Source organism: Hypanus sabinus, chromosome 2 (genome assembly GCF_030144855.1).
Source record: "Hypanus sabinus isolate sHypSab1 chromosome 2, sHypSab1.hap1, whole genome shotgun sequence".
Lineage (NCBI taxonomy): Eukaryota > Metazoa > Chordata > Chondrichthyes > Myliobatiformes > Dasyatidae > Hypanus > Hypanus sabinus.
In genome coordinates this window covers 179,152,441-179,164,612 of record NC_082707.1, presented here as the reverse complement: position 1 = coordinate 179,164,612, position 12,172 = coordinate 179,152,441, and the positions used below count along the sequence as shown (strand labels likewise).

The 12,172-nt window shown below is 42.2% G+C and overlaps 1 protein-coding gene across 11 annotated transcripts in view; it reads left to right on the top strand.

The window, feature by feature from the left end:
• ttll5 (tubulin tyrosine ligase-like family, member 5) overlaps positions 1-12,172 on the top strand; it is a 439,573-nt gene that overhangs the window by 100,051 nt on the left and 327,350 nt on the right. For all 11 annotated transcript variants that reach the window (XM_059960284.1, XM_059960287.1, XM_059960300.1 and 8 more), the window contains one exon: positions 11,003-11,104. In XM_059960284.1, coding sequence (XP_059816267.1) covers positions 11,003-11,104 — 102 coding nt within the window. The remainder of the gene's footprint in view (positions 1-11,002; positions 11,105-12,172) is intronic.

Genomic DNA, 12,172 nt, shown 5'->3' with positions numbered 1-12,172 from the left:
TTAAGAGTGTGGATGTTAACAAAGGGACCTTGGGGTTCAAATCCATACATCCCTCAAGGTCACTGCACAGGTTGATAGGGTAGTTAAGAAGGCCTACGGGATGCTAGGCTTCATTAACAGTGGGATTGAGTTCAAGAGTAGAGAGGTCATGTTGCAAATCTACAAATCTCTGGTGAGACCACACTTAGAGTATTGTGTTCAGTTCTGGTCACCTCATTATAGGAAGGATGTGGAAGCTATGGAGAGGGTGCAGAGGAGATTTACCAGGATGTTGCCTGGTTTGGAGAACAAGTCATATGAAGCAAGGTTAGCAGAGCTGGGACTTTTCTCTTTGGAGCGTAGAAGAATGAGAGGGGACTTGATAGAGGTCTCAATATTATGAGAGGCATAGATAGGGTGGATAGTCAGTACCTGTTTCCCAGGGCACCAATAGCAAACACCAGAGGGCAGATGTACAAAATTAAGGGAGGGAAGTTTAGGGGAGACATCAGGGGTAAGTTTTTTACACAGAGGGTTGTGAGTGTCTGGAATGACTTGCCAGGGATGGTGGTGGAGGCTAAAACATTAGGGGTATTTAAGAACCTCTTGGACAGGCACATGGATGAAAGAAAAATGGAGGGTTATGGGGTAGTGTGAGTTTAGTACTTTTTTTCAAGGATTATATGGGTCAGCACAACATGGAGGGCTGAAGGGCCTGTACTATGCTGTAATGTTCTATGGTTCTATGGTCTCTGAGTGACCCCATTCCAAACTTTCCTTTTTCCTGACAATTCTAACCTGATCATCAAACGTGCAGATGCAGGAAGGCTGGTGCCCTGACCTTTTTTTTGTGGGGCCTGTCCCAGCTTTTTGACATTTCCTGATGGCTTCCTCTGGAGTAAAACCTCTCCTCCCATCCTTCCTCCTGGAAGGATGAGGTTCCTTTTTCTCAGTATATCTGTTCTCAAGCCAAGGCCTGATGCTTTAAGGTTTCTGAAATGACCTCCTCTGGAAGCATGGCCTCCCCTCTGTTAGAACTTAGAATATAGAACAGCACAGGAACAGGCCCTTAAGCCCAAAATACTGCACCAAACCAAAATTAGTAATCAAATGGCCAAGTAAAGAAATCCTTAAAACTTCCTAATGTAGCCTTTCTCAACTTTTTTTACCCTGGAGAAACTCCTGAAATAATTTTCAGGTCTCAGGGAACCACTGCGTAAAAATTATTGTATCTACAGCTCATGGTACATTAGCATGATCGGTGAGCTATAGATATAATAATCCAAAAATAATTGTCAATGCTCTTTTGTGTAGAGCATGAATTTTTAGCCAACATTTCTTTAAAATAAACAGGTAATTAAGCTTATCTTACCTGTCTTGAAATTACTCTTTCTTTCCCTTTCATAACTTTTTAAATAACTTTCATAACTCAAAAGGCAAACATAATAAATTTCTGTTAAAGAACTGGCTTAAGCTAAAATGGATTATTAACTTCTCTAAAGGTAGGCTCGGTAGATTTAATTTAAATAAAGTTGTAAATTGATTTTAATTGATGCCTTTTACAACATGAACATTTATTTGCAATGTTTAAGCAGTGTGTTATAACAACATCAGAATTTTTTTTGAATTGAATTGACTTTATTTCTTGCATCCTTCATATACATGAGTAAAAAATCTTTACGTTATGTCTTCATCTAAGTGTGCAGTGTGCAATTTATAGTAATTTGTAATAACTAGTATGTACAACAGGACAGGTAATATAACATAGAAATACAATTGTATCAGCATGAATTAATCAGTCTGATGGCCTGGTGGAAGAAGTTGTCCCAGAGCCTGTCAGTCCTGGCTTTTATTTCTTGGATGGTAGCACCTGGAACAGTTTGTGGTTGGGGTGACTCAGGTCCCCAATGATCCTTTGGGCCCTTTTTACACACTTGTTGCTGTAAATGTCCTGAATATTGAGAAGTTCACATCTGCAGATGCGCTGGGCTGTCCGTGTCACTCTCTGCAGAGTCCTGCAATTGAGGGAGGTACAGTTCCCATACCAGGCAGTGATGCAGCCAGTCAGGATGCTCTCAATTGTGCCCCTGTAGAAAGTCCTTGGGATTTGGGGACTCATACCAAACTTCTTCAACCATCTGAGGTAAAAGAGGTGCTATTGTGCTTTTTCACCACACACAATCCACCTTTTGTAAAGTTTACAACAACGACAAAGTGGCAGGCCAGCAACTGAGTCATGGTACATATAAATTCCTTCTTTAGAATAAAAATTTCCCTCCAATTTTCTACTACACTGGTAGTTTGTTCGCTCCCATAAGCCAGTCAGCGGTGCGCAAAGGGGAGGTAATTCGGGAGTGGGAGGCTGAGGTTACAGCCCAAGTTGGGCAAGTCCATTCAATGCTCGGAAAATCCACTTCATGCTCCTCATCGGCCTACCGTATTCTCCTCCTCTATCTTGTGTCAAAAACTGAGAATGGACTCAACCAAGTATACATCATCCTACTGTGCACTGCCATACAGGGCAGAGAAACCTCTAATAAAAGAATGCCAGCATCACACATTGCACAAAGTTCAAAAAAGGATGTTTATTGTTTTAAAATCAAGATCTTTCACGGAACCCCGGTTGAGAAACCCTGTCCTATGTGTCTTCCTGTACACCACCATTTCAGGCAGTGCATTTCAGGAACTCACCACTCTGTGTAAAACAAACAAACTTGCCCCTTACATCTCCTTTAAAATTACCCCCTCTCACCTTAAATGCATGTCCCCTGGTATTAGACATTTCAACTCTATGAAAATATTGTGTCTATCTACTCTATGCCTCTCATAATCTTTTAAACCTCTGTCAGATCTCCCCTCAGCGTCTGCTACTCCAGAGAAGAAAACCCAAGTTTGTCATTATAGTACATGGCTTCTAATCCAGGTAGAATACTGTAAACCTCCTCTGCACCCTCTCCATAGCCTCAACATCCTGCCTGTATACAATACTCCAGAAGCAGCCTTACTAGAGTTTTATAAAGCTGCAATATAACTTCCTGACCTTTGAATTGAATGCCTTGACTAAAAAAGGAAGCATGCCATATGCCTTTTTAACCATTCTGTCAAGCGCCGTATCCACTTTCAGGGAGCTATGACCATGGACGTCAAGGTTCCTCTACTCCTCAACACTTTTAAGGGTATTGCCATTTCTTTACATTTGACCTACTAAGGTGCAGCAGTTTACATTTGGGGTAAATTCCATCTGCCATTTTTCCTGTTCTTTATCTCACTGTATTTTTTGCTAGTTATCTACATTATCTATGTATAACAGTACCAATCTTTGTATCATCTGCATACCTACCCATCTACATTTTCATTCAGGTCATTTATATACATCACAAACAGCAGAGATCTCAGTACAGATTCCTGTAGAACATCATTAATTACAGATCTCCAGCTAGACTAAGTCCCTGTGACCACCACCCTTCGTCTTCTATGTCAGTTCTAAATCCAAACCATCCATTCTCCTTTGATCACATGCATCTTAAGTTCAAGTTTAATTGTCATTCAACCATACATGAATACCCAAATAAGTACAGCCATACAAAACAGCATTCCTCCAGGGCCAAGGTGCCTGCAGCCATACACAGCACAAGACATATATCGCATATATAAGATAGCAGTAAATATAGCCACACAAAATATAATATACCCTGTCCCTGAGTGTCATGTCCCATACATTGATGGTGCATGGATATTATCAGCAAGAACAAGCCCACAGCAGTCCAATCATCATGCCCTCAAGTAGCTGCAGATGAACACAATCCAGCTTGTCCTCCACTGAGTATACGCTGGAGAGTAGCACCGACTGGAGGGGCCAGCCGCCAACCCAACATGCAATCATCATGACTGCTGTGCCTTTCCTTTCTCCTACACTGCTCTGGCATCTATCTCCATGTAAGCTGCAGCATGAGAACTTCATCTGCACTACAATCTCTGCCGTTGGTGTTACCATTGAACCAGTAAACCATACTTGCAGAATTCTGCATTACTAATGTCCAACAGCGTCTTGCAATCATAAGAAAAAAATTCCAAGAATATGACTTTTTTACATGCCACTTCTGCACACCAATTCTGATGCCTTCTTGTAGCAAGTGCAGTTCCCCCACTATCGAACAATTCACTAGTGGGGTAGGTCTGCAGTACTGAATGCTCTTGATAACTGGGAGTGTCTTGCGATAATCAAAAAAATGTAAAGGACAAACATTTACACCTTTGGTTGAACCTGGAGTGGTCACTGTGCCATTTTACCAAATCTTCTGGATGAGTCTTCTACTGATGAAGGACCAAGTCAAATGCTTTGTTAAAAACCACGTAGACAACATCCAGAACTCTACCTTCATCAATAACCCTCATCACCTCGTCAATAAGTTATTTAGACGTGGCTTGTCCCGCAACAAGCTATGCTGGCTCTCTCTAATTAGGCTACATTTTTCTAATAGTCATAAATCCTATTCCTAAAAAATTCTCACAGGAACTTCCCCACCATTGATGTGAGATCCACCAGTCTATAGTTTCCAAGATTATCCCTGGTTCCCTTCTTGACCAATGGAACAAAATTAGCTATGTGAGATCTCACCTGTGGCTATAGAGGACACTAGATATTGGTCAAGGCCTCAGTTATCTCTTACCTCTCTCAGTAATCTGGGATACAGTATATTCCATCAGGTCCTGGGGACTTATCCATCTTTAGGTGCCACAATAGTGCCGTAGTTAGCGCAACACTATTATTGCTCTGGACTTTGGAGTTCATCTATTTTCCAGTGGCCTAATTAAACATGATTCATTAGCAAGAGCAAACAAATATAAGGTGGGTCAAGTGGAGCAGCCATTATTGGAGTGGACTCTATTATTGTGACTTAGGCAAGGCAAGTTTCTTTTTCGTTCTCTGTCTGTTATTGCATAGTTGGTGCAGTGAGAATCGCTCCCAGGGCCATGTTGTGTTCTTTGTGTGTGATGCTGGATTCTGGGAGACCTCTAACCTCCAACTACATCTGCATGAAGTACACCAAACTGCAGCTCCTCAGAGAATGCGTTAAGGAACTGGAGCTGTAGCTTGATTACCTTTGGATCATATGGGAAAATGAGGAGATGATAGACAGGAGTTACAGGAAGGTAGTCATCCCAAAGTTGCAGGAGACAGGTACCTGGATGACTGCCAGGCGAGGAAAAGGAAATGGGCAGCCAGTGCAGAGTAACCTTGTAGCCGTTCCCCTCAATAATAAGGGTATCTGCAGAAGGACTGAGACAGATTGAGGGAATAGGCAAATAAGTGGCAAGGAATACCATTTCTGGAAGTGTATGGTCATGCGCTTTAGTAGAAAGAATAAAAGCCTAGTTTGAAATGGAGAGAAAATATAGAAATCCAAGGTGCAAAGGTACTTGGGAGTCCTCATGCAGAACTTATTAAAGGTTAACTTCTAGTTTGAGTCAGTGGTGAGGAAAACAAATGTAATGTTAGCATTTATTTTGAGAGGCCTAGAATATAAAAGCAAGAATGTAATGCTGAGGCTTTATAAGGCACTGGTATGGCTTTACTTGGAGAATTGTGAGCATTTTTGGATCCATTATCTCAGAAAAGATATGCTGATATTGGAGAAGGTTCAGAGGAGGTTGATTCTGCGAATGAAAGGATTATTGTATGAGGAGCTTTCGATCGCTCTGGGCCTGTGCTTGCTGGAATTTGGAAGAATGGGGGGGGGAGGGAATCTCATTGAAGCATATCGATAATTGAAAGGCCTAGATAGACTGCATGTAGAGAAGATGTTTCCTATAGTGGGGGAGTTTAGGACCAGAGGGCACAGCCTCAGAATAGAAGGATGTCCATTTAGAATGGAGAAGAGGAAATTCTTTAGCTAGAGGGTGGTAAATGCGTGGAATTCATTGCTATAGACAGCTATGGAGGCCAGGTTATTAGGTGTATTTAAGGCGAAGTTTGATAGGTTCTTGATTAGCAAGACGTGAAAGGTTACAGGGAGAAGGCAGGAGAATGGGTATGAAAGGGAAAATGGATCAGTTGTGGTGAAATGATGGAGCAACCTTGATGGGCTGAAGGCCTAATTCTGCTCCTTTGTCTTATGGTCTCATGGCCTTATGGTAAGGAGTCTATACGTCCTCTCTGTAATGCGTGAAATATTTCTGGGTGCTCCAGCTTCTTCCTGCAGTCCAAAGGCATGGTGGTTGGTAGTGTTAATTGGTCATTGTAAATTGTCCCATGATTAGACTTGGGTTAAATTGGAGGTTGTTGGGTGGTGCAGCTTGAAGGGCTGGACAAACCTATTTTGCACTGTACCTTAATGTAGAAATTATTTTTTTTTTAAAATGGAGTCAACACTACCTCCTCCTTTACTTCAAAATGCTCTAGCAATTCAATACTCTTGACAATGATCTGCCTAATATCCACATCCTTCTCCTTGGTAACACTGATATAAAGTCCTCATTAAGAATCTCACACGCATCTTTTGCATCCAAGCAAATGTTGCCCCCTTTATCATTGAGTGGTCCCACCCCTCCCTAGTTATGCTGTTGCTCTTTATGTATGTATACAGAATCCCTTGGAATTCTCTTGCCAAGGACTTTTCATGGCCCCTCCTGGCTTTCCTAATTCTCTGCTTGAGTACTTTTCTGGCTTCTTTATAAACCTCCAGGGCACTGTTTGATTCTAGCTTCCTAAGCTTTGTATAGAAACATAGAAAACCTTCAGCACAATACAGGCCCTTCGGCCAACAAAGCTGTACCGACCATGTCCTTACTTTAGAAATTATCTAGAGTTACCCATAGCCCTCTATTTTTCTGAGCTCCATGTACCTGTCCAGGAGTCTTTTAAAAGACCCTTTTGTATATGTCTCCACACCGTCACTGGCAGCCCATTCCACGCACTCACCACGCTCTGTGGTTTTAAAAAAAAAAACAACTTACCTCTGACATTTCCTCTGTACCGACTTCCAAGCACCTTAAAACTGTGCCCTCTCATGCTAGCCATTTCAGCCCTTGGAAAAAGCCTCTGACTATCCACACGATCAATGCCTCTCATCATCTTATACACCTCTATCAGGTCACCTCTCATCCTCTGTCACTCCAAAGAGAACAGCTGATTTCACTCAACCTACTCTCATAAGGCATGCTCCCCAATCCAGGCAACATCCTTGTAAATCTCCTCAGCATCCTTTTTATGGTTTCCACATCCTTCCTATAGTGAAGTGACCAGAACTGAGCACTGTGCTCCAAGTGGAGTCTGACCAGGGTCCTATATAGCTGCAACATTACCTCTCGGCTGCTAAACTCAATCCCAAGATTGATGAAGGCCAATGCAGCATATGCCTTCTTAACAACAGAGTCAACCTGTGCAGCAGCTTTGAGTGTCCTATGGACTCAGACCCCAAGATCCCTCAAATCCTCCACACTGCCAAGAGTCTTACCATTAATACTATGTACTGCCATCATATTTGACCTACCTAAATGAACCACCTGACACTTATCTGGGTTGAACTCCATCTGCCACTCCTTAGCCCAATTTTGCATCCTATCAATATCTCGCTGTAACCTTTTGATAGCCCTCCACACTATCCACTAAGCCTCCAACCTTTGTATCATGAGCAAATTTACTAACCCATTCCTCTACTTCTTCATCCAGGTCATTTATAAAAATCACGAAGAGTAAGGGTCCTAGAACAGATCCCTGAGGTACACCACTGGTGACCGACCTCCATGCAGAATGTGACCCGTCTACAACCACTCTTTGCCTTCTGTGGGCAAGCCAGTACTGGATCCACAAAGCAATGTCCCCTTGGATCTCATGCCTCCTTCCTTTCTCAATAAGCCTTGCATGGGGTACCTTATCAAATTCCTTGCTGAAATCCATATATACTACATCTACTGCTCTTCCTTCTTCAATGTGTTTAGACACATCCTCAAAAAATTCAGTCAGGCTTGTAAGGCACGACTTGCCTTTGACAAAGCCATGCTGACTATTCCTAATCATATTATGCCTCCAAATGTTCATAAGTCCAGCCTCTCAGGGTCTTCTCCATCAACTTACCAACCACTCAAGTAAGATGCACTGGTCTATAATTTCCGGTGCTATCTCTATCTTGAATAAGGGAACAACAACCTCCAATCCTCCGGAACCTCTCCCGTCCCCATTGATGATGCAAAGATCATTGCCAGAGGCTCAGCAATCTCCTCCTTTGCCTCCTTCAGTAGCCTGGTGTACATCTCGTCTGGTCCCGGTGACTTATTCAACTTGATGCTTTCCAAAAGCTCCAGCACATCCTCTTTCTTAATATCTACATGCTCAAGCTTTTCAGTCCACTGCAAGTCATCCCTACAATCGCCAAGATCCTTTTCCGTAGAGAATACTGAAGCAAAGTGTTGATTAAGTACCTCTGCTGTCTCCTCCGGTTACATACACACTTTTCCACTGTCACACTTGATTAGTCCTATTCTCTCACATCTTATCCTCTTGCTCTTCACATACTTGTAGAACGCCTTGGGGTTTTCCTTAATCTTGTCAGCCAAAGCCTTTTCATGGCCCCTTCTGGCTCTCCTAATTTCTTTTTTAAGCTCCTTCCTGCTAGTCTTATAATCTTCTAGATCTCTATTATTACCTAGTTTTTTGAACCTTTTGTAAGCTTTTCTTTTCTTCTTGACTAAATTTACAACAGCCTTTGTACACCATGGTTCCTGTACCCTATCATCCTTTCCCTGTCTCTTTGGAATGTACCTATACAGAACTCCACGCAGATATCCCTGAACTTTTGCCACATTTCTTCTGTACATTTCCCTTAGATCATCTGTCCCCAATATACTTTCCTTTTTCTTTTTGACTAAATTCATCACCTCCCTTGACATCTAAGGTTCTTGCCATCCCTGGCTTTCCTTCTGATGGGAACACCAGTTCTGTACTCTGTGTAGTTGGTCTTTAACTGCCCTCCATGTCAGAGGATTTGCCCAAAAACAGCCATTCCCAATTAACTCTCTCTAGTTCCTACCTAATGCTCCTACCTAATTTGCCCTACTCCAGTTTAATACTCTCCCACAAGGTCCATGCTTATCCTTATCTATTGCTGTCTTAAAAATTAAGGAATTGTGGTCTCTTTCCCCCTAACTACTTTACCCACTGATATGTTGGTGACCTGGCCAGGCTCATTACCCAACGCCAGATGCGGTACAGTCCTTCCTGTTGGACTACCTACATAATGATTTAAGAAATTATCTTGGATACACCTGTCAAATCATCTAAACCATTTTCACTAAGAAGGTCCCAGTTTATATTAGGGAAGTTGAAATCCCCATGACAACAACCTTATTGTTTTTGCACCTTTACTTAATCTGCCTGTGTATCTGTTCCTCGATGTCCTGATGGCTATTGAGTGAGTGTGTGTGTGTGTGGGGGGGGGGCGCAGGTTCTATAGTTCAATCCTACCAGAGTGATTGCACCTTTCCTAGTCTAGTTGTAGTTGATGGAACCCTCACATGTATGCCCTTCATTTTCTGCACACTGCTGTAATCACACCAGTACCCTCATCCCCACCACCCTAGGCAGAACAGAAATAAGGCCCAGAAAGTGAGGCAGCATCAATAGATGAGAATAAAGGTTTTGGACCCAAGACCCTTCATCAGTCCGGATGAATTGTCTCAGCGTGAAACATCGACTGTTTATTTTCCTCCAAAGATGCTGCAGATTTTCTGTGATTTCTCTCCAGCATTTTGTGTGTGTCACTCAAGATTACCAGCATCTGCAGAATCTCTTGTGTTTAGAACAGACCTAAAGTCCAGTTCATCTCCACATCTAGCACATCATCTTCCACCATTTCTGCTGGTTCGAAATAGTTGCATCCTTCCCTCTGGCCTTCCACAGGACCTGCTCTCTTTAAGATTTCCTGGTCTGCTCCTCTCTTCCTGACCCCTGGCAATTCCTCTGTAACCAAACAAAGTGTACTATCTGTCATTTTATTGTCACCCCCACCCCAGTCTTCCAGGATCTAGGAACCTGAACAGCCCTTCCTGGTGTGGCCTAGGCTCATCTGCACTTCCTCCACCTTGGTCCACTGAACTTGGTGCTTGTGATGTGACCCCTCCATATTGGAGAGGCAGTGTAGATTAGGTGACCATTTTGCAGATCACCTCAGTCATCTCAGACTTCCATGTGCACGTCATTTCATCTCACCTTCAATTCCACACAATTGGCATGAACAGCCAACACTGCCATGGATGTGGTGGAGTCAGTATGCAAGTGTCATCTTGCTTTTGGCACCAACATAGCATGTCCTCGAACTTCTCTATTGCTAGAGAGGCCAGACACAAATGGGAAGGCCAACACCTCATACTCCACTTAGTAACATCATGAAGGATTGCACACACTCTGCTCATAGACTGTTTGTTCCAGTCCCATCAGGGAGGAGGCTACGTAGCACACCCGCTGGGACCACCAGACTCAAAAACAGTTTCTTTCCCAAAGCAATAAGACTGATCAACACTTTATGGACATAAAATCAATCTGTGTAGTACATAAGCTATCTTATGTATTTTTTAAAATCATTGTTACAGTGTTCTTTATATTTTTTGTGTGTTGCATTAGGTCAGGAGTAACAATTATTTTGTTCTCCTTACACTTGTATACATGAAATAACATCAGACAATCTGAATTCTTGAATCTTTTATATCCTGCACTACAATGCTGCCATAAAGCAACAAATTTCATGACATGGGTCCGTGATAATAAACCTGATTCTGAATCTGCCCTACTGAGTTCTTCCAGTGTTTAGTTTGTTGTTCCTATTTTATTCAGTGTTCATAAGGTATTTTATTTGTTTTATGATTCTTTGTAATTTAATTTGTTAGCCCTTTGCTTGCCCATGTTTTTACGCTGCCTTTTCATTGCATTGTATTTTTCTTATATTGACAGTAGAACTGAATGAGGAAAGCTGTTTCCAATGATGCAAAGTTTGGGAATATAACTGCAGTATCTACTCTCTATTTAAAGGTTTGCCACTGTGAAGTATGATCGTGGAACAAGGAACATCAAGAATCAGTACATGCATTTGACCAACTACAGCATCAACAAGAAAAGTCGTGACTATGTCAGGTGATGAATGACTGCTCCTGCACTGCCCTGGGAGTGGGTGACGGGAGTGTGGTAGGCACTTTGGACAGCATGGACTAGTTGCACCAAAGGACCTGTTTCCATGCTGTATTACTCCTTGATCTTCCACTCCCTTTGGCTTCTTTTTCCACAGAGAGACAAAAAAGTTCCTTGGATAAATTATGATTGTGCTCATTTATCCCACAGCATGCAATCCTTGGTTCTCTGCATGGAGAAACTGTGGTTAAATAGAGTGCAGGTTGTCGGCAGTGGTTCAGTGGTTGGATACTCACTTGTAAGTCAGAAAATTTATATTCATGATGTCAAATGTGAAATCCAGGCTGATGGTGGAGGTTCCATTTTCCAATGAGTGTGGTCCCATTTACTTTCTTGAATATTCCATGGGAAAATTTGTATAAAAGTTTGGAACTTCTGGTGCCCTTGTCATTGTATTAAACAACTCACAATAAATTATCTGATCATTATCACATTGCTTGGGATCCTAGGAGTGAAAGGGTTTACGTATGAAGAGCATTTGATGGCTCTGGGCCTGTACTCACTAGAGTTTAGAAGAATGAGGAGGGATCTCATTGAAACCTATTAAATATTGAAGTACCTATATAGAATGGATGTGTAGGGCATGTTTCCAGTGGAGGCGGTGCGGTGGGAGTCTAGGACCAGAAGGAATGGTGTCAGAATGCAAGGATGTCCCTGTAGAACAGAAATGAGTAAGAATTTCTTTAGCCGGAGAGTGCGAAATTGTGGAATTCATTACCACAGATGGCAATGGAGGCCAAGTCATTGGGTATGTTTAAAGTGGAGGTTTATAGATTTTTGATCAGTAAGGGTATCAAAGGTTACCTTTGTAGTAGATACTATTTCAGTACAAACTGGAGACAGAAGAGACTGGAGCTAGTAGAATCTGCAATGATAAAAAATTCTGTTCCAGTGCCCATTTTCCTCCACAGCTACAGCTTAACTTGCTGAGTTTTGTTTGTTGTATATAACTGTAACACCCTGGGAAGGGTTTCACTGCTAATGTAGTGGTCTTTCTATAGAAGTAGTGTTTGT